Source organism: Mastacembelus armatus, chromosome 20, assembly GCF_900324485.2.
Source record: "Mastacembelus armatus chromosome 20, fMasArm1.2, whole genome shotgun sequence".
In the NCBI taxonomy this organism is placed as follows: domain Eukaryota; kingdom Metazoa; phylum Chordata; class Actinopteri; order Synbranchiformes; family Mastacembelidae; genus Mastacembelus; species Mastacembelus armatus.
The window spans coordinates 10,141,341-10,163,412 of NC_046652.1; the positions used below are offsets into that span (position 1 = coordinate 10,141,341).

General features: G+C 38.2%; 4 protein-coding genes across 4 annotated transcripts; 2 read left to right on the top strand and 2 right to left on the bottom strand.

The window, feature by feature from the left end:
• Positions 1 to 2,583: 2,583 nt before the first annotated feature.
• Positions 2,584 to 6,560, bottom strand: gimap4 (GTPase IMAP family member 4). The gene is made up of 3 exons (XM_026292666.1): positions 6,428 to 6,560; positions 5,153 to 5,917; positions 2,584 to 4,338 (listed from the first exon to the last, which is right to left on the bottom strand). The coding sequence occupies exons 1-2, from the start codon at positions 6,456 to 6,458 to the stop codon at positions 5,202 to 5,204; spliced, it is 747 nt and encodes a 248-aa protein (XP_026148451.1). The 5' UTR covers positions 6,459 to 6,560; the 3' UTR covers positions 2,584 to 4,338; positions 5,153 to 5,201.
• Positions 6,561 to 6,888: 328 nt separating this feature from the next.
• On the bottom strand, positions 6,889 to 9,850 carry chmp4c (charged multivesicular body protein 4C). The gene is made up of 5 exons (XM_026292356.1): positions 9,461 to 9,850; positions 8,755 to 8,932; positions 8,220 to 8,328; positions 7,718 to 7,844; positions 6,889 to 7,259 (listed from the first exon to the last, which is right to left on the bottom strand). The coding sequence occupies exons 1-5, from the start codon at positions 9,681 to 9,683 to the stop codon at positions 7,198 to 7,200; spliced, it is 699 nt and encodes a 232-aa protein (XP_026148141.1). The 5' UTR covers positions 9,684 to 9,850; the 3' UTR covers positions 6,889 to 7,197.
• Positions 9,851 to 10,798: 948 nt separating this feature from the next.
• Positions 10,799 to 14,624, top strand: zfand1 (zinc finger, AN1-type domain 1). The gene is made up of 8 exons (XM_026292342.1): positions 10,799 to 10,915; positions 11,405 to 11,447; positions 12,218 to 12,257; positions 12,404 to 12,531; positions 12,745 to 12,836; positions 13,181 to 13,299; positions 13,441 to 13,596; positions 14,217 to 14,624. The coding sequence occupies exons 1-8, from the start codon at positions 10,861 to 10,863 to the stop codon at positions 14,391 to 14,393; spliced, it is 810 nt and encodes a 269-aa protein (XP_026148127.1). The 5' UTR covers positions 10,799 to 10,860; the 3' UTR covers positions 14,394 to 14,624.
• A 1,176-nt stretch (positions 14,625 to 15,800) lies between these two features.
• maf1b (MAF1 homolog, negative regulator of RNA polymerase III b) lies at positions 15,801 to 22,032 on the top strand. Its single transcript, XM_026292057.1, has 8 exons — positions 15,801 to 16,347; positions 17,103 to 17,192; positions 19,495 to 19,626; positions 19,757 to 19,919; positions 20,074 to 20,195; positions 20,293 to 20,412; positions 20,620 to 20,712; positions 20,821 to 22,032. Exons 2-8 carry the CDS (start codon positions 17,110 to 17,112, stop codon positions 20,843 to 20,845), a joined length of 738 nt encoding a protein of 245 aa, XP_026147842.1. The 5' UTR covers positions 15,801 to 16,347; positions 17,103 to 17,109; the 3' UTR covers positions 20,846 to 22,032.
• Positions 22,033 to 22,072: the final 40 nt, after the last annotated feature.

Genomic DNA, 22,072 nt, shown 5'->3' on the forward strand with positions numbered 1-22,072 from the left:
ACTGTCAAAATGCAGTCAGAGAATGTGGCTGATGTTTGGATTTGTTTGTGTTAAATACATCTACAAAAGCCAACACCTGGATTATAAAAACAAGCGATTGTCTAGCAGCAAAGTCTTCACTTGCTTCACTGGACTTGACTAATTGCTTTCACTCCAACTTTGTTAACATGTTATTTTAGGTGATGAGAAGCAGCATAGTGGTGTTGTTGAGATAGGCTACTGCTGTGTGCCGTTCTTTATTTTCAGATTTGTTAGATGGATCGAATGATGTTACGTCACAAATCTTAGTGACAAATGTCAGAGCTCAGTATAATAACACATAAATTAGGCTTTTCTTTTAACTGTGACCTTGTTTGTCTCTCATCTTATCATGACACAACATAGCACACAATAAGACTTAAAATCACACAGTATCATAGATGTCTGTAATTTCTGTAACTACTGTTGTTTTGATTACATTTGAAATAATAAACAATGTTGTTAAAAAGTCACGTGTACCAATGCTTGTGATAGATATATCTATATATAGATCCATATCTCTATACATAGATAGGCGACCTTTGCATAAGGTCATATATCATGTATCAAGATCATATATCTGCATATAATTGGATCGTAGGAGTGAATTTCTGACAATCACATCCTTTATTCCATTAGTATTCATATATGCATTCAAATATATGACAGAGGAACATTTAGCAGCTGGAAAATCTAAATGCTTATACAATATATTCTGGTTAAAATGCCACCATAATTACTTTAAAATGCCTGCATACTTTAAAATTTAAATGAGATCTTAAGACAGATTAATTTGGAGGAAAGCCAATATGTGACAGACAGTGGGTTGTACAGTTTCTGTCAGTGCTCACTCTGTAAGGTAATTAGCTTCATTAAGCCATTAAAAACACATTATTTTTCTTTTCACGTTGTGTATATTGGTAATGTATGGAAGAGGATTAGGGCCACTGAGGAAAAAAGGGATCATGGAGAAAAAACTTGGAAACAGGAAACAGCATTCATGTGAACTGGATTAAACAGTTGTATGTTATGCCTGATAGTTGGGCACTGTTGCAAATAAATGGCTTTGGGAAATAGAAAAATGTTACCTAGATGACATCAACAATAATGTGAGAGGAACATAGTTGTCAAGCACTAATATCCAGGTATATTTGACATGCAGGATAAGTTACAATACAGCTCGTGTGGTGCTGTTTTGTCCTTCCCCCTGCAAACAGTGTTTGGGAAAGAGAATTCTGACTTTAATCTCAGAAAAAGCCATGCCCTTTTTTTTTATTTTTTCAGTGGCCCTAATCCTCTTCTGTAGTAATGAAAGAGAGTCAGTGAACAATAGTGTCTGGTTTTAGCACTATTAGGTAGATAGTAGAACTGCGTCCATGTAGACTGAGGAGACAGACCTCTACAGCCCTACAGAGAGAAAGCTGAGCAAACAAGACTGCAAAGGGGAGAGGGAGCAGAGCTCAGGTAGCTGGGGGCAAAAAAAAAAAAAGGCAAGAAGGACGTATGAGGAGGTCAAGCCAGGCAGAGCTTACAGAGTTTTTACAGAGTACGAGACTAGGCTGGTTCTGCAGCACAAAGGACAAAAAGAGAATTAAACTCCTGTGATGCTTGCCGATAGAGCTATAATTCAAAAATAGAGTCAGCCAAGTAATGAAGTGTGCTACTTAAACACATACAATGCACATTTTGCCTATAAACATTAATATGTGGGTGTTAATAGTTGGACACCGAGCTATTGAATCCCCCAAATCTAGTCAATGACTCTATTGTGGGCAAGGTCATACCAGTATTGTGAATCATGGTGCTAGTAAACAGATCCATCATCTCTGTAGACTGAAGTCTTACTGCCATCTAGTGGTCAAATTGCAGAGTATAGCTGCTGTTTATAAATGAACATATTACATTTAATGCACCATGTTTCAGTCCTTTAATTAATCTTTCCTTATAAAATAGTGAAATAGAAAAACAACATCAAATGCTTTGTGCAGCATTGTTACACAAATTCTCCTCACCTTTCCTGATATTATACGCTGTCATACTCATTTGTTTTTAAGCATTACAGATGAGATAGTTTATCACATAATTGTCTGTAACTATTTTATTACTATTATACTATTATCAATAACTTTGTATGAGTTACTGTATATTATTGGTTGCATAAATATTGCTAAATATTCAAAAAACAGACCGCAGAACAACAACCACAGATTATTTGTATACATTTATTTGGACCAAACAGAAAAAGAAAAAAAAGAAAACATTAAACAGTGCAGTACTTCTTAATACCATTCAATTTTTATCAGAACCTTGTTGTTGCAGGCCTTCAAAGGGTACAGCAAAAACACAGAACCGAAAGATGACTCTGCTTCATAAATTTCTTAAGAGTAACCGGATTCATGTGATGGACACACAACCATTCATCACGGGAAGACAAAAAACAGGGTGGACACTTGAGGATAATGAAAATAAAAAATAATGAAATAATAAAATGAGCATCTCAACATTTTTTTTAATTTGTGGCTGCTTCTTAATTTTTAATTTAGTAGGTGTTTTTGTTTGGTTAAGTAATGGTTTTCAACACTTCTTTAAAAGCAGAGTAAAACCAGAAGTACAACTGACTAATAGCAGTTTTACTGGTAACCACGGGTGTATGTAAACTGATCTGTGGTAGAGGGATACATAAGGCAAGGACTGATTGCACCTGTTTATGCTTTATGCCACTAGAACATTTCCTAGTTAGGTACACTATGTAGCCTTATATAAAACATCTACATACCTCTTAATGTATGTGTCTGTCCAGAGCAGCTGCCTCTACTCTGTCTAAAAAAGCCTCCATTACCTGGAAAAGGTGCTAAATTTGTCCGTTGACTGTCTACACAACAGCCACTAATGCAGCTCACTTACCAGTTATATACAGACTGATGGCAAATTAAAGGAAAAACCTGAACAAACAACTGCAGACACTTCCATACAAAGCATAAGGGGTCACTAAATGGTTTGATGAGACACGAAAATAATGTGACTAGTGACCCAACACCTAACTATGACATTTTACTGTGTTTTTTTTTCTTTGTCACGCATCCTGTGGATATGCAGAATAAATAACTACTGTCTGCAAACAATTCAAACTATACCACTTTTAATCAAAATTACTGTTAGATAAAAATACTAAAAAGTGGCCTTTGGAGTTTTCTAGTAAGCCAGCAAAATATTTGTTTCCAGTGTTTCTCACTAAAACAAACCAAACATGTTTAATACATGTCCTTCGTCATACATCATTTGAAAAGCTAATATATTGACCTTTAAGCTTATGATCATGGCACACTAAAAAAATCTACGCAAAGGCATTTGTAAGAAGGACAGGATCACAGAACCACGCTGCTTAGATCTGGATCCAGAGCTGCTCTGTAAAAACAGCTGCCAAAAACACTTTCCTCATGGAAATATTGAACGCTCCTTTAAAACAAGACATACAGGGCCGATCTTAAACAGCAGAAGAGTAGTGAGGATGCAAGAGCATGTGCTTCTAGCTAGATCCAGACACAAGTATCAAATACACTCTTAAATTACTGTTTTTCAACTGGACTTTTCTACAGATCTTATCAAATGTAAATGCATCAGTATCAAGGGCCTACATAAGGTCAGTCCTGCAAAACAGTGCATGAGCACGGTAGATATTTTAGCTTCATATGTATCCCTCTGCCACATACATGATCCACTGAAGGTGAAACAAATCACTGCTCACAGGCAACTACCAAAAATCAGTAACTGCTCAAGTGCTTCATAACAGTACACTGAGAGTGTAATAAACATTGCAGCATCAACAGTTTGGTCACAACAAATGGGAATTGTTTTGAAAGCAATTCCCTTAACAGTCATCAGGAGAATATTAGGATAACAATTTAGTAGTGCAGTTCTGCTATTGGTATCCACCATGACTCAAAGTTATACAAAAAAAATCAGCCTGTGCATACTTCAGTTATATTAAATTAAATCTATCCCATCACACAAGACACCATTACAGTGAAAGAACAAAAGGAAAGTATAAATTTTTGGACAGCATGAAAAATAGATTTATGCTAAAAAGGCCTCTCATGCCATGACAGTAAGAAGATGCTGCCTTATAAAGTGAGCACATGACTAAAACAAGATGCCTGATGATTTCAAAAAATAAGTTAAAATAAATCACACTAGTTCACATATTTGGTGACATTTCAAATAATTACCATTTTCTGTTTTATCAAGCAGCTTTGCTGTCAGGACAGTAAGGCAGAGGCTCCGTTAGTCATGGTTTAGAGAGTCCAAGAGTGCCTGGTTAATCTAGAAATAAAAAACACACACTGCTTTAATAACAGCGCTCCAGTTTATAGAAATAAAACCTTCATTTGTATGCATTTACCTAACCTTCTTCACTAATACTATTATTTTAGTGGTGTTAAAAAGATAAGAACATGTTCTGTTTCGTTTCTAAATATGTCTTCATCAGGCTGTTTTGGTGACAAGAGGAGGAAATGCTGCAATCAAAACTTCACACATACCAGCCTGACACAAGGTAAAAATAAGATGGAGTGTGTCAAAATACATGTTTTCACTACCAGTGGCCCAAATAGCTCTGTAATGTTAAAGCGCTCATCCACAGTGGTGAACCCACACTGAATTATCACCCAGCTCTGCAGCTCTTTTCAGCTCTTTGTGTCTTTTAGATCACTGTTTATTCTTATTATTCTCATGAAATGCTATTCATTACTGATATTATTGCACTATAACTGCTGGAAATGTAATTAAGTAACTGCCATATTGTCTTACAGTGTAATAGTATTTCAGTGTTGTGTTCCGAGTTTGTTTCTCTTTTGTTATTGCAAATTTAATGTGATGTTGTTTCTATTGAAACAGGATGTTGGGTAATGACTTACGCAAAATCACTGTTTGATACAAAGGCAGAAATTCTTAAATACTGTGATTCTGGAATTTGCGTTTACTCCGACATGATGAGATCAAAACGAACATTCAGTTTTCTAGGAAGTTCAAGTCTTATGTTTATATATGGAGTCATTCATTATCAGAAAAGTCCTAAATAAATGTATAACATTTGAAACCTCACTTTTTTCTGACTCATGATAAACACATCACTCACTGGAAAGGTGCTCCACCTCCATGGCTTTGGACAAACCCAGGCCAGACGTCTATTTGGGTGGTGCTTCCAGCTCCTGCACCTCACGAGCTGGATTCTGGTTCTCGTCCAGAGGATTCTTCGCCTTCTCAACCTTTTCAGGGTTGTAGTGACCCCCCTCTTCTGCCACTATCTTCTCCACTTTCTCAATTAAGTGTCCTACCTGGGGATGCTCGCCAAATACACAGTTATTTATGACAAAATACCTTCTCTTACACTTTTCTAGAACCAGCTGCAGCTCCTTGCCCTCTCTGCGAATGTACCTTTCGATTGAAATGGTCCTCAACACCTCTGCCCAGGTGAAAACCACAATTGTATGTTTCCATACACACTCTCCAAACAGGCTCACATGCTCCTCAATGCGAGCACGGTCTATCTCTGTGAACATGCCAATAGGGATGACCAGCAGGAAGGCATGGGGACCCGGAGGGCAAAGAGATGCTCCTCTCACTAGCTCTTGTTTATAGGAGGGGGGTGTATCCTGGGCAGAGAACCAGCCTGGAGTGTCCACCACAATCACCTCTCGCCCCTGCACCTCAGTCTGCCTTTTCACACAGAACTCGGCTGCTCGCTCCAGGCGAAACTCCTCCTTTCCTAAGATAGTGTTCGCAGTCATGCTTTTCCCTGGCCACCTCCAGCCTAACACCACCAGTCGAACTTCAGGCAGGTGGTTGGCCACCTTAGCTGTCGCCTTTCTGACCTCCTCTTCTGGTCCATGGGCATCTCTAGCTGCAATACATCAGAATAGATTTTCATTGTGATGAGATAAGTTACATTGGGGTGTCACATTGTCCTAAGAAGAGTTCATGCCATCACTACCATAGATATTTCATTAGCTGTAGTAATAACACGACAGCAACTCATGAAATGTATTGTTTTGTTTATGAAATACCATAAAGACACTGGAAATTAATTTTATTATTTCTTCTACGCTTTGGTAAAGTAAAACTACTTAACTTTATCCATTGCTACCAATAACTTAACCACAACCTGCTTGTATAACAGAGCTTTGTGTTTAATAAGTAGGTAACTAGCGATAAACTAAGGTTTTTCTACCCTCATCTGTCATTACCTACGTGTTAAACGTGTCAAAATCCGGTTTGGGTGTTCTGATCCTTTGCCTACAAAACCGTCTGCTAACTTAGCGCTAATTTTATTAGCCACGGAAACTAGCCTTGTTTGTTTGATAAGTGAAAAGTTAGAAACTGTTTATACAAGTTAATAAAATGACAGGCTTACCTGTCGCCTGAAGTGGTGTGTTCGTATCCATATTCTGTTTTATTCTCGATATGTGTCTGTTTCAGCTGTAATATATCTTTGGGCGGCTTCTTCCTCGGAGATGAACTTCCCTCTACGACCGCGACAAGCTAACGGAAACATGACGCAGCTATTTCCGGTCATATCTTTCAGAATAACAGCCTGACAAGCTACATGCGCCATGTCTACACTAAGTGAATTTTTAACTGCTAATAAAAACCAAGATAAGATTATTTATCAGTGTTAAAAGCGCTTTTAAAATCACAACACTTGGAGCTTTTTTGAATTGAATATCTCACATTAAACCATATCTATAGTACAGAACAGTGCAGTAGTCCTTCTACAACTCTTTAATTGGCAGAGAAACCACATCACACAAAAGAAATAGCAGCTCAATCAGAGTTTTATTGTTGAACGCTGAAGAGCAATATAATACAGTGTTAATGCAAAGCTTATTTACAACAGTTTGACAGAGTAAAGCATTCTGCTCACAGTCCTCTTTATGTCTTCATTAGGCTTATATAAGAAATGCCTTCTGAGCAGCTTAGCTTCAAATGACAAATGAAAAAAGAAAAACAAAGAAAACATATTTAAAATAGCATCTGTCGATGCATTCACTCTATATTTTAATATCTGAATAAACATAACCAAGCAAAAAAACAAAGATATTGTTTTTTAAAATAATTGAGTATTCTTCATTTTTCCCAAAGTACCTAAAAATTACCAATCAGTGAATGGTTACTTTAATGTGCTCAGGTTCCCCACGATGCCAGCATACGCATGTCGTCATCATCTTCAACCCTTTTCTTGGTTGCTGTACAAAGAAGGAAAGTGTTAACGTTAATGCCATAAAATTATTGTGCAGCATTTATCATCATTAAAGGCTGCAACTCAGGATTCATTTTGTTATTGATATATTTACTGATTAATTATTTAATGGGGGAATAGACATATTTTAAAATAGTGAGGTACCAAGTATGAACCTCAGTGTCTTGGGCTTCTGTCAACCTACTGATCTTTGTTGCATACCATTCCTGACCTTTCTGTCTTTACAGGTTTATTTATTGCTGTTGCCAAATAAAGGGATTAAATTCCTTCTCCAGAAAATGTTTTAAAATTATACTTTGTCAACATTAGTAACTCGAGGCCAAAGCCATCTTCAAATAAAAAAAACACCCAGAGCTTTGTATCACTATTTGTATCAAATACATCACAGAAAAGGATAAGTGGATGCTTGTCCAATCACTGTGGTTCTTGCAGTGTCGTACTTACTTGCTCGCTGACTCGGCCGTGCTGAAGGAAGTTTGGAGCTGGGCACATTGGGTAGTCCACCCATACTCTTCATATTATCCTCAAGCTCCTCCTGTTCCAGCTCTGCTAGTTCAGCCAACAGCTCATCCTGAGAAAATCAAGATTTAGACTTTGGTTAGATGCATTTTTGTAGTGTGGGAAATAGATTAACAGGTAACACAGAAATCACAATACATTTTTTAAAAACTTGTTTTGTCAGAAAGAAAATAACATTATTTATACAGCACTTTTCAACAAAGTTATGGGTTCAAAACAGGAGGACAACACAAAGAACTGGAATTAGCCATGTTGAATGTAATAAACAATATATTGTTGCTGTAGATAAAATCAAAAGAAACAATTGGGGCAAAAAACATAATCCAATATTAGAAATGAAAATGCTGATCATTAAAGATCTTGAAAAAACACAGATAGAAAGTATATGGAATGATAGTCGGCTGATGAAGGAGTAAAAGGTATTAACCTCATCAAATATCTCGCCAGTCGGTCTGGAGATGGCATCGCTGATCTCATGAGCTACATCCTGTTGCTCTGTGATCTCGTGCATCAGATCATCTATCTTGTCAAGGTCCCTGAAAGTGAGTGGAGAGAAAAAACAATGGTAAGAATTTATCAGTGTATACTTGAGTCTACAATATATCCTCAAGTTCACCAAAAATAAAGTGTTTGCTTTCATTTAGTAATAATTTATTCTAAACATATATGTGATGTTATAATGTCAGAGTAAGATATGGTGTTAGAGCAAATAGTTTACCTAAGACGACATCACAATTTGTATATTTGTGTCCTGATTTGGAGACTTTAACAGTTTTTTTTTTTTTTTTTTTTTAAAGATTTGATATGTGTCAATTCAGTTTGCAGCATTTGCAATAAAAATAAAACATGTGCTGTCTTGGTTCCCCTATCAGGCAGTGCTATGTTTTAGACTTTTAGGTACAGCAGATCCAGTTTAACAAAATGTCAATATGCTTTTATTCTTTATATCTCCAGTTTCTTACATGTTCTCATGGATTTGCTTCATGGCGTTAGCGGCATAGCCCATGTTCTTCAGGACCTCTGTGTTGGTGTGTGAGTTCTCTAGAGCTTCTCTCTGAAACTCAATGGTGGAGAGGGTGCCATCGATCTGGGTGAGCTGCTGCTCCAAACGCTTCTTTCTCTTCAAGGCCTGCAGGGCAGCTAATACAGAAAAATTGTTGAAGACATTTCTGTTGGACTCTCCACCCATCTCTCCACTGACGTTGCTGCCAGACTCAACATTTTTTGGTACTGGGCGTTCACAGACACAGAGATGCAGGGTCCATCCAATTATATGACAATGTTTATTTTTAGTCTGAGACAATTCAACAAGCAATGCATCTGTCCAGTGAACACAGTTTACACTGTACAGTACATTAGATTTATGGACACTGAGAGAAACTTTAATAAAATCCTTTTGTTTTCTCTGTTACCTCACCTCTTACAAACCTGTTATACTTGCTGCCACAATAATAAATCAACCTGCTGGAAACAAGCATCACATCCGCAACAACAGTAACTGTAAGTTGATAATCTTATAATATCTGTAATGATGTATATGTTTCTTTAAAAACAAGACTAAAATTGTCACATTTAAGCCCTGGGTTTGCAATCACAGGGCCTGCCTGAAGGCCTACTTTCTGATAGTCAAGTGCACAGATTCTCGTTTCTCGACTACAAGATAAATACCTCGCTTGTTTTTCGTGCCATTCTTCTTGGCTATCATTATTTCTTGCTCTATCCTCTTCTCCAGATACTCCTGTTTCTTCGTCAGCATTTCCTCCGTCTCCCGGAGTTTGTGGATGGCCTCCTGCGGCGATGGTCCACCCCGCGACCGGTGATGTTTGGACTTAGACGAGCTCGACGAACTGGAGCTCGAGCTCCCCTTGAAGAACTTCGAGATTTTGCTCATTTCGGCAACTTTTTACAAAAGACCAGCGTCGGTAAATTAAAAACACACACGAACTCCTTCTGGGTGTGTGGACGTCTTGCGTTACGCTGCTGTTTTGTTTTTTTTTTACAGGCGGCGAGTTGAGGGCAGCTTTTCCAGCTCGACGGCTTTGTGTTTCCAATTCAAAACCAGCCAGTGACTGCACCTTTCACCACACCTTTCACCAATACCTGAGTGACGTATGTTGACACCTGACACCATAACCTGCCTTTTCAAAATAACACGCCAAACAGCTTTCTATTAACCGTGTTATGGTATGTGTCTATTTTATTTTCTGTTTACATCATATGATAAATATTGATAAAGTGAAATATTTCCCATATATTTTGCTGGGATCTCTCTCTGCAGGCATTGTCAGAGCTGTTGGCATTTGTTGCTGCATTTTTCCAACCCTACAATCCCAAAAAAGTTCTCTGGGATTGAGTCTGGGTAACTGAGGAGGTCATATGATTACTGAGTGCACATCATCCTTCTCTTTCTTGTCAAAGTGATTTATGCACAACTTGGATTTGTGTCTGGGGTCGTTGTCTTACTGCAAGATAAAATTAGAGCCAATCAGTCCATTACCTGGAGGTATAGCATAATGCTGCAAGATGGAATAACAGCCATGCTGGTAAAAAAAAACTCACTGGTTTTTGTGGAAATCTTCAGCGTGGCCTGCAGCAAAACACCCCCTGAACCACCAGAGATGCTCCCCCATGTTCCACTGTTGGGGAAACACACTGAGGAGTCACCTCCCACTTATAGACAGGTCAGAGTTTGCCCTAGTTTTTTAGGACTGCATCTGCTGATATTTTCTGTTTTTTTTTTTTTTTTGGTAATCCTCATCTTTTAAAACTATCACTGACTGTCTTCTTTCTAAATTCTCTTCCTGTTTTACTTTTTGTATTTTGGAAGAATGTCAAACATGTTCAAAAACTTCATAAAATGTTTGAACACTATTAGAGAACTTGCAAAGCGTGTAGCAGATCAATGTGTGTACTTTGCTATGTGTAGACATTAGTTTTAGCCTTCCTACATAATACTGAATCGCAATAAACCTGAATGAAAAACTATAGTTAAAAACTCTCGGTCACGTGATATACATTTGGGGTCAAAGTTCGTGTTGACATCCAGAGATTGTCGGCTAAGCTAACCGATGGCTGAATTAGACATTGGGAAACATTGTCAGGTCAAATCCTGCAGTCTGAAAGGTCTGTTTCAACTACAACTATATTCATGGTGGTGTGGTATTTATTGTGCTGTTTTTATGACCATTAATTATACGTTTCTTAACTTGGTTAGCCTGTCAGCTAGTTAGCATCCTTTGCCTGTTTAGCTCCGCTGGTTTGTTAGCCAGTAAGCTAACGGCTAACTGAATTGATCCGGTGATCAGTTTATTGATCAGCATCTTCTCTGAAACAACAAACGCTAATCATGAGAAAACCTGTCCTGTAACGTAGCCTGTTAACTCAGCTGCTAATGAGTTAACCCCAGTGAACGTATCAGACTAGCTAACATTTATGAGTCATCATTGTTGTCCATCGTATCTCTACTTTTACTGCTATAAGTTAATTATTAACATTTCGGGCCCAAGTCCATATCGTTAGTATTGTAATATATAGTTGTTACAGGACAAGTAAAGGTTTTGAATGGTCCTTGTTCTGATCCATTGAAATATGTTCTCACTGTTCCTCTTCCAGATTTTCTTCCCTTTGTTTGTGATTCCTGCAGTGGTGTTTTCTGGTAAGATCCCTCTGCCTCCTCTGCCTCCCAGAGGATTAACCAGGAGTGAATATTAAGATGGCCCTTGAGTGCTCAACGCATTGCCACCTAAGTTAAACACAATCAAATAAACAAAACATAAGCAATTTGACAAGTCTTCATCAGATGTGATGTTAAGGCCGTCAGTCTGTAGTTGTTGAGTCCTCTGGGGTGTGTAGTCATTGGAACATGTACATGCATTACAGAGGTCCAAATTCAATGTTCAATGTCCTATGAGCAGAACTGTTCTTTAATTGGGATGTGCACTGGGTTACACCACAGAGCATTCACACTCCCAATGCCCCTCCTTACTTTGTACCACACTCCTTCACTTGTCTTTCCACCTTCACCAGCTGGAAACCATCAAAAGATACAAGAAAGTCAGGAATGAGTTAGTTTATCCATGTTTCCTTGAAGCATGGTAAAGACTTATCGTAAACTTTTAATAGACAAGTATAGACACAAGCTGCTGTGAGCTGCCATCTCTGGATTGTGGTTGATTGTGGCTCCTCAGTACAGGCGGAAGCAATTTACTCAGTCATGATTATCAAATGTAGGCCATCCTTATCAGAAATGTTTTTGTTTATAAATGCATGTATATGTATATCAGTAATAAATTGTGGTCAGTTTATGTCAAAATCACATATTTCAGTATCATTCTCAAAACTACAGTGTCAAATTGGAGTAAAAAGTACAATATTTGCTCAGAAATTAAATTTAATCATGAATACATATCCTTTAATGTCTTACAGCCTTGAGCACAGAAGCAGAGAGGCCCATTCATGTACAGAGGTAGGCTGTAATGTTGATTACATATTCTTTAACGTTCTTTTTTTTTTTTTTAAATAACATTAATACTAGGACATTTTTACTTCGTCCTGGTGCTCATATGGTTGACATGTTCTACTTATACCTAATTTTCTTTGACCTTTTCTCAGGAGCCAGTAAAAAGGGAAGTCCAAACTGTAGGCAGCACTGCAAGTTACCCATGCTCATTTGAAGACTGCAAAGGAAAAGAATTGCTGCCAGTAATATGTCCACAGTGTGAAAAACATTTCTGTTTAATGTAGGTTTGCATTTTTTCTTTCCATCTTTTTATAAACCAACACAATTTGTCTTGACATGGATTGTGCTTCTTGTGCTTATTTGGATTCATACAAACTGACTTAAAATAAATGGGTTATTATAGTAATTTGTTTATATTAGTATCTTATATTACTGCTATCATTGGAGCAGGTACTGTAAATGTAAAGGATCACATAATTTTTTAATCTTACAGGCACCGTCATCAAGATGATCACAAGTGTGAAAAGTTGGAATTGCCGAAGCCACGAATGGCTGCCACTAAAGAGCTGGTGCAAAAGATTGTGGGTCAGTTAAAGTGTAGTCGGCTGACTGCCATCAGATTTTTTTCTGTCATCCCATTTTTGTCCACATGGGTTCAGTATTGAATAAAATCTCGATTATGTCTTAACTGATGCACAGCTGTTTGTATTACTCAACCTACTTTATTTGATTTGATTTGATTTGATTTGGTTTGATTTCATTTACTTATCAGGGAACAGTGCACATAAATCAACTTTTGATGAATGTAAAATGTGTCAGAGTTAGCCAAAAGGCAAGTTTTCATCTGTCATGTCTGGGCAGGTTAACAATTCAAATAAGCAAAGACAAACTGACATATACATCTGTATTGCTGTCCTGTGCCCTGTCAGAATCAAAGGATAAATCTAAAAGTAAAGGACGCAGAGGAGCAAAAAACAGTGAAACTGCAGCCAAGGTAGCATTAATGAAACTGAAGCTGCATGCTACAGGAGACAATGGACTGCCACAGGTAAGACCTTAGCTAATATGTATTTAAAATGGCTTATTATAGTCACATAATTAAACCTTGTATATTATCATTACTGTACCTCTGTGTGTTGTTCTATGTTCATGTTTTCTGACTGACTGCTCTCTTTTTTTGGCTTTCCAGATGGAAAGAACCTATTTTCAGGTTTTTCTCCCTAAAGAATCTAAAGACTCTAGCAAACCCATGTTCTTCTGTTCCAAGTGGAGTGTGGGGAAAGTGGTGGATTATGCAGCCTCTCAAGCTAACCTCAAGAACAACAATAATGTACTAACAGCTAAGGTAACAGACAGGAGGAATAGAATATATTTTTTCTTGAACCACATTTCCTGTATTGCTCATAACCTTATAAGTACAGTTCAAACCTGTTTGCACACGTAAAATATGGGGGCTGGGTATGAACACTTTTCCTGCCCACAGCATTTGACAGCAGCAAGATTGAGCTTTGCTCACAGGAAGTTGTGCTAACCAGCGTTAAATGTTTTGCATGTTGATGTTTTTGTATTATCTGGATTACCACTGCAAGCATGAAAGGCTCATAATGTTACAGTAAATTAAAATACATGTTTCAAAAATATCTCCCTTTGTAGTATATAGACAATAAAATATAATATTTGGGGGCTAATTTTCATGTGTTATTGCAAAGAGTCTGAATGCTTATGTAAATGTCATATTTCAGTTTTTCCTTTTTCTTACCTATGAAAACACTTCTAAAATTTTGTTTTCACTTTGTCATTATGGGGCACTTAGTGTAAGTTTATGAGGAAAAAATAGAACGATTGCAGTATCAGCCTGCAACATAATGAAACTGAACAAAATGAAGGGAAGTGAAGTGATACTTTTTGAATCCACTGTACATCTCGTCAGTACGACTTAACAGTGTGCCTCTCCTGTGTTTGCAGAAGCTGCGGCTGTGCCATTCTCAGACTGGTGAAGCTTTCCAGATGGATGATACCCTGCTCTCATTGCTGACTCACCCAGAAACTCCTCTGTATAATGGGGGTAATGTGATACTGGAGTACCTGGACAATGGGTGCACAGGGCTGGAGGATGTCTCTGACTATGTAACACAGAGCTGACCCTCCAGCACCAGCACCAGCCACTACTGGGTTGATACTTGTATACCATTTGTATTTCTGTCAATAAAATATAATCCATATTGATCTTGGGTTCTATATTTGTAAAAGGCAGATCTTATGAAAATGTAGTTTTATATGGTTTAGAGATAAACTGCATGTTAATTCATGTTTTCTGCAAAGTTATACATTTGTAGTTGTACACACAATATTAACTCAGTATATAAACTCACTGTAGTTACTGAGTTAACTATCTCACTTCATTTTCTGCTTGCATAAAAAAAAATTGATTTGCTTTTCACATGTATCTTTAGTTTTGTGCTCACAGCCAAACACTCATAATAGGAGTGTTTATGAATTGACTAGCCTATTATTTTGTCGAGCTCCCCCTCCCCTTCAAAATAATAATGACACGTTACTTTATAAAAGTGCCTATTGTTTTGTTAATAAAGGAATAACCCAAACCTGTATAGGATTTACGACAATACGTGTGAAGCCGCACGTTTACAAGCGAAATTTGTATAGTCCGTAGGATGCAGGTGAGAGAGGCACGTCCGCATTACAGCTGAAGGAGAAGAAAAACTACAGCAATAAATCAAAACAATCTCCCTATACTTATATCAGCGTATATCACTGACACTGAAAAGGCATATGTCACTTTTCGACCTCTGAAAGTGCTACTGAAAATGTATTTGTGATCTTGTTTAGGGACACAATAGTCACTATCGCCTGATAATAATATAGTATGTGTGAGATGTTTAGTATTTTCAGTTAAGGGACACTGTTTGAAAACGTAAGTATGAGTATATTCAAGCCATTAATATCCAGAAAGATACTAAAAGCACTACGGCCACTCGTAACACATCAATGTATAAACATTAAAACTAATCAAACTCTTATTTTGAAAGGGGTTGACGCCCCCATCCCCACCGCTCTGGCAAGTAAAATAATAAAATTCATGTTTTTGTTTTGTGACTGTTCCGAATGAAATCTGGTCGTCTTCCTGCTGATCTTCCTTGTGAAGAAAAAAAATACCAGTATTCCCAAAGGTCTTTTTGTACTTGGTCGTGAAAAACAAATCATCCACTTACATACACATTTAATCCAAGGAGGAAAGGGAGAATTGTGTTTATTCATGTTGTTAGTGAAGCGAAAAACAAGCTGACCATATTTGTATCTTCTCATGTCGTCGTAATGAGGAAATATGACAATTAAAACATTAATACACATTAATTACGAAATTGCTGTTTTTGTTTCTGTTATTTGATACAGCTAAAGAATCGGGGGCTGTTTGTACCAATCACACGAGCTTTTAGGTTATATGGACAAGTCAAACAGCCTATCACAAGCGAGCATTCATATAGATGGGCGTAGCCATCGCAACTATGTATAAATACGCAGGGTCTCGGTTACTGCGCACAGTGGTTCTGTTGTTTTGAAGAAAGTCGATGTGTGTGTGAGGCAACCGAGAATTTGCAGACACCTTAAAGCTGTTTTGGTAAACCACTAGGTTAGCTAGCTCGTTAGTAGTTACTTTTCTGATCGAGTCGCTTAGAAAAAGGCGACTTGATCTAGCTAATACAAATCGCTTTGTACAATTAGGTCGAAAGGGATGCCGCTGCAGACAGACTCCGACGGACGCAGTCAGTCTTTGGATGTAATCTCATCGCATTTAATCGGCAAGAGCAGTTTTTCTATAAGTTTAAAAAGCCTCAGAATGACTCACTCTCGACCGAGTCCTTCTGAAAGATGCTTAAGCTCGAGTGCGAATTAAAAGCTGAGCCGTGAAGTGAGGAAAGGGGCGTCAATAGTCAGTAAGCTAAGCTAGCTGCTAACTAGCTAACGTTAGCTGGTCGCCAACAAAGCGCGGATTGTTAATCTTTTTGTCGCCGATTGAAGCAACGACGACGGGTCTGCACAGACAGTGGATTGACGTCTGAGCTGGAAATACTGCCCGGTGAGTTAAAAAACAAACAAACTGTGGTGTAAAAGAGGTGTAGGAAGACGGTTTATCAACTTGGGTTGAACGAGGTGGGGGGAGGGGCGGAGGTTGACAGAAACGGGGAAATTGGGTTTTAATGTTTTTTTTTAAATGCGGATTTTGTCCTCAGGGGGTCGCTGTAGTCCCACACCCCCTTCGATGAGTGTTTACTGTAATATATAAACATTGGTGCCTTATTAACAGCACAGTGGAGAAATATAGTGAATAGAGGAAAAGCTTGTATAAACAGGACTAAGACACCAGGTCGATGATCACGAACAATAATTGATAATTTATTTGTGATCGATTAGTCCTGTAAGCTATCGTTGAACCAGAATTAAATAGTATTTTGGCTGCTTTTGTCATTTGGGAGAATAGTTTTTTTTGTTCGTAGAAAACAAGACATTTTGTAGCATAGATTTGAGAGTTAAGCAATTATGCAAAAAATAATCTACACAACCCTTGTTTATCATTATTGTCAGTAATACATTTATTTAATGCAAAGATATTATTGTGAGGCAGCCCCCTTTTAAAAGGGACTGCAAGCTCTTTTTTTCCCTCATTAAAGTACAAGTAGCTCAAAGGACAGTACTTGAGAAATTAGAATTAGTTATATTTTATTACTCTTATCTTGGTTCTGTTACAGTGTATTTTTACTCTTAAAATAAGGAAGGCTCATTTAGGAAGTCTGTAGGTTTCTAATGTGACTAATACTGTGTTTTATTTTTCAGAGAGAAAATGAAACTGTTGGAAAACTCCAGCTTTGAGGCCCTCAGCTCCCGGCTGTGTGTTGAAACAGGAGAGTCTCGCATCCTTGGCAGGTAAGGGGTCCTATAGCATTAACTTACATTTACCATTTGGGCAACCTGTCTCTCTATTGTAACATTTGATATTGTTTTGTAATTTAAAAAAAAAATTTTTTTATATCACAGTTTGAACTGAAACAGGCGATTCATCTCTCAGCTGATCATCAGAAAGTTGACTTAAAATAATTATAATAATAAAAAAATAGACTTTCACACTGTTGGTCAGACGAAAAAGGAATTACACTTCTAGGCAGTTGCGATGTGTCTTTTTCTTTGTTCTCTGATCTTTAGTCATAAACAAAAAACAGAATAGTCCATAATAAAATAGTTAGTTGCGGCCCTACACAAAATATAGGTGGTACTTAAAATTTCAGCTGTAGTTTGTGTGCACTTGTACAGGCATGCACCAAACACACTACCTAGTGATTGGGATCACATCTGGAGGTACATTTGTGCAAACGTTTGTTTTGATGGGGTGTGAACCTCTATAGAGTGGTGAGCATTTGCTGTAAGCCACCTCCAAAACTTTACTGAAGTTTTCTTTATGCAGAAAAATTTCATCTGCATTGATGCCATAACAAAGTTGTGAGACGTGTGGCTGGTTCAGAGATCAGATTCTGCTAATAACCAATGCTAGTAGAGCAAACAAGTCTGTGCATGTCATCCAATACCACAGTAAGAAAGACCTGTAGAATGAACACTTACTTTCCGAGCCTATGCTGACAGTTAATAATTCATTTGACCTAGAAAACTGATCACACTGAACAGTGTTTAAGGTTATGCAAAGCCTTCAGCAGGCCCTGCAGCTACAGTGACACTGGTTACATAAAGAGCGATGGCTTGTGGAGTTATGCAGCCCAGTCTGTGTGTGGGTGGTGAAATTGAGCTTATGTACTGTTGAGACCCAGAGTGACGCACATCATCCTGCCCTCTCACACCCCTCTGTGGTTGTTTGGGAGACCGTGTAAACTGTGTTACTGGAGCATATGTAGATGCACACATAAACACATAACGGCTGAAGTTCTGCAGGAGCAGTCAAAGGCTGCTGGTCTTAAGGCAGATTAATGGATTAGTGAGGGTTTGCAACATGGCAGCAGGACTTTCAAGCTGCAGGCGTTTATGAGAGCAGGTTTAAGGTAATTTCTGTAGGTAAGATTTATATTGTATAAGTGGTGGAAGCTAAATTATTAAAATTAAAAGTCTTAAAAAGTTGCACACAGATTCATAAGAATACATTTAACCAAACAAAAGAGCTGCAATGTTAGGGTCATTTGTTTTCTAAAAACGCAACATTATGGTAATAAAAAGTGTTAAAAAGGGTAAAACTCTAATGCCAAATTGCATAGACCCAGATATATAAGGAAGTTATTGTTAGAGTTGTGAATGATGTGAAATGAGCTCATTCCTGTTCATGTAATTCATCATCTTCGCTCAGCTCCTGTTACTGCTCTTATCACCTCGTTACCAGTGTTTTGTCGGCAGGTCAGCTGAGTTGTGTATGGAAAACCAGGGTAGCTATTTCCATGTGGTATCCACTACCAGCTGATGTTCCTATAATTAGTCTGGCCAGCGTGAGTCTTAGTAGTCAGTCTAAGGTTGCACAACCTTTGCTCCAGCATACACCCTTAACAACTCCCCACAGTGCTGCTAACTCATGTGTCTGTAACGGCTATCTGGCTCAGAAACATGACAGAGCAGTTAAGAAATTTTAGCACAGAATTGCTCTTGGCAGATGTTTGTGAAGATACGTTTACGAATAGAGAGAGAGCTGGGATGGTCTGAACAACGTTATGGATGTCAGTGCTGCATCAGATCTGTTGTATCTATCCTTTTTTTTTTTTTTTTTTTTTTTTTTTTCCTGTAATGATCCAGCAGTGCTGTATTTTGTACACATCACAGGTTTTTCTTTTTGTTTTGAAGCTTCAAAGATAAAGATTTTATTAGTTTTTCTTCTTTAAAATAGATAAATATTGCTGTATTTTATTTTTTCTACTACCAGGGCAAAACTAGACAATGTCTGACATACATGGTGAACATTTTCACTATTCTTGTTGTACAGAGAAACTTGTGGAAGACACTGTAATTGTATTTTTATTTCGCAGGTAAGAGGATTAACATTGTATAGGCAATCAGAAGTGAATTAGACTTCATTTAGTGGATAAAATTGTCCCTTATGTGTTGTGGTGGTGTGATGAAGCCCAGTGTGCTGTTCAATTAATCTTGAATCGGCCAGTGTTACTAATCTGCTGGGTTCTGAGTGGATTCTGGATTCTATGCATGTTTATCACTTAGCATATTTAATATTTCTGGTCTGCAGGATTGAGAGCTACTCTTGCAAAATGGCAGGAGATGATAAACATATGTTTAAGCAGTTCTGCCAGGAGGGGGAGCCGCATGTCCTGGAGGCTCTTTCTCCCCCTCAGTCCACCAGCACCACCAGCCCTTCACAGTGAGTACTGCAGTGCACTGTCAGTGAAAACGGTTAAGGATAGAGAAGAGCTGGGATTCTGGTCCAAGTATTTTATGGACTTACAACTGCACGTTGGTTATTATAACGTGAAATTCTCCCCTGTGCCCAGGCTGGGAAAAAGCAGTGAGGATGGGGAGAACCCTCTGAGTGACAAGTGCTGCAGGAAGACTTTATTCTACCTCATCACCACGCTCAACGAGTCCTTCAGGCCAGACTATGATTTCAGTGCTGCACGGGCTCACGAATTCAGCCGAGAGCCGAGTCTCAACTGGGTCAGTATATTATTGTTGTTGTAGATATTTGTGATATCTAAAGCCAAGTGGCGGTTTTCTATACCAGGTAAATCAGAAGAGGTTAATATGGAAATATTGATCTTGCTGTGTAAATGAAGTGAAATTAAAAAGAAATGATGTGATTTTTCTGTAGGTGGCTAATGCAGTAAACAGCAGCTTGTTCTCAGCTGTGGGAGAGGAGTTCAACTCTCTGGGGCCTGAGCTGTGGAATGCCATCGACCAGGAGATCAACCTGCAGAGCTGTGACATTTACAGGTAGAAGTGTGCATTTCTGCATTGGCTAAGAATCTGTGCTGTTGAAATCCTTCAGGGGTAGCTCCTTCAAACTCAACGTCTTTATATTTGTTCGTAGCTACAATCCTGATCTGGACTCGGACCCTTTTGGTGAAGAGGGCAGTCTCTGGTCCTTCAACTACTTCTTTTACAACAAGAAGCTCAAGAGGATTGTGTTCTTCACATGTCGATCTGTCAGGTCAGCAACAGCAACACTAAAGGGTTTCACACGTCCACTATGATGGAGCAGATTTTGCATTTGAACATTCAAGTTATTTTAAGAGTCATGTCATAAAACATACTTGTCTATTGACAGCTGCAGATGAATTGCAAGTTTCTACACGATGACAGAAAAACGTGCTTTTTGTCACGAGTATTAATGTAATGTATTTTTTTCAATCTGTAGTGTCCTTAGTGGATTTGGCCGTGATAGTCTTGACAATGAGCTGGACATGGAGCTGGAAGATGAGGAGGAAATGGATGGCTTCACTGAGGACAGGTTAGGTTTGATTTTTGGAAAACAGGTGTTTTATAGTTTTGCTGATTCAATTCTTTTGTGATCCAGCACATTTTTTGGAATCTGACATTTACTTTTCTCTTGTCTCAGGTGTCCTAGAGCTCTGTGTGTGTGAATTTACCCAATGGACACACCTCGGCCAAAGAATATGTAGGCTTTTCCTTTTCTAGTCTCTTCCCATTCTTCGTCACATCCTGCCTTTTTGGTTTTGGGACATTGCAGCCTCTTCTGAAGCAATGTTCACACTTTAGGCTAATGCATATGTGAAGACTCAACTTTTGCTGTTGGTGAACTGTGTAAAGACCCCACTGTCACTTTAAGCTCTGTCACTCTCCAAGGTGGTTTTTGACCCAAAGCTCCAAGTCCAAACAGCACACATTTACCCACAAACAAACATGGGACTCTACGCATTTGCCATATTTCCAAAGAGACCAATAAATGGATGTGGTCTTATTATGAAGTGGCCAAGAAAGAAATAAAGAGACTGTGGACAGGTTTGATTTCTTGCAGATGATGTCAAAGAGTCCAGATACCACCAGCATCAGTGAGCACTGACATGGGTAAAACCAGCCTGGGATGGTGCTGGGTCCATTAGAGGTGTCCCGATTAAGTTTTTTTTGCACCCGATGCGATCCTGAGCATTTAATATTGAGTATCGGCCGAATTTTTTTTTTTTTTTTTTTTTTTTAAACTGTTATTTTTGCATATTTTGTAAATAACTCAAATTTTTTCTCCTGGTGATTAGTATTAGATATGTCCAATAATGTGCTGTATTTTCCAGACTATAAGTCGCACTTTTTTTTTTTTTTTTTTAAACTCCTCTGGCTTGCAGTGTGACTTATATAGCGACGTGAGTATGTAAATACAGGAATTTTGTTGAATAGTCACTAGCATGTCTTTCTTGACTGAAAGATATGATACCACTGAAAAAGTAAAAATGTTTATGTTCACGCTATACCTAGCCTATATTCTTCATCGGGCTACTTTAGACTATATTTAGAAATGGAACTTATACACTGAAGTGATTTATTGTCTGGAAAATACGCCCTATTTGAGAATTAAGCCTCTCTTTATGTTCCTCTGTCGCTGATACATGTGATTTTAAGTACATGCTTGTGTGTGCTACTTCATGTATCCTGTTTCTTGAGAACGTTAGTTTTGCACGTCCTTGGAAATTAACATGTACGTGTTGGTGGGGAGAAAAAAAGTATTTGGGCGTCAGTAGGATTTTTCTTTTGACTGCTCTGTGCTTTGATTGGCCAAGATATTGCAGCTGTGAATAAAACCAGTATTTGAATCAGACAGATGGTCTTACCAGGGATTTGTTCTTCTGTAGAAATGA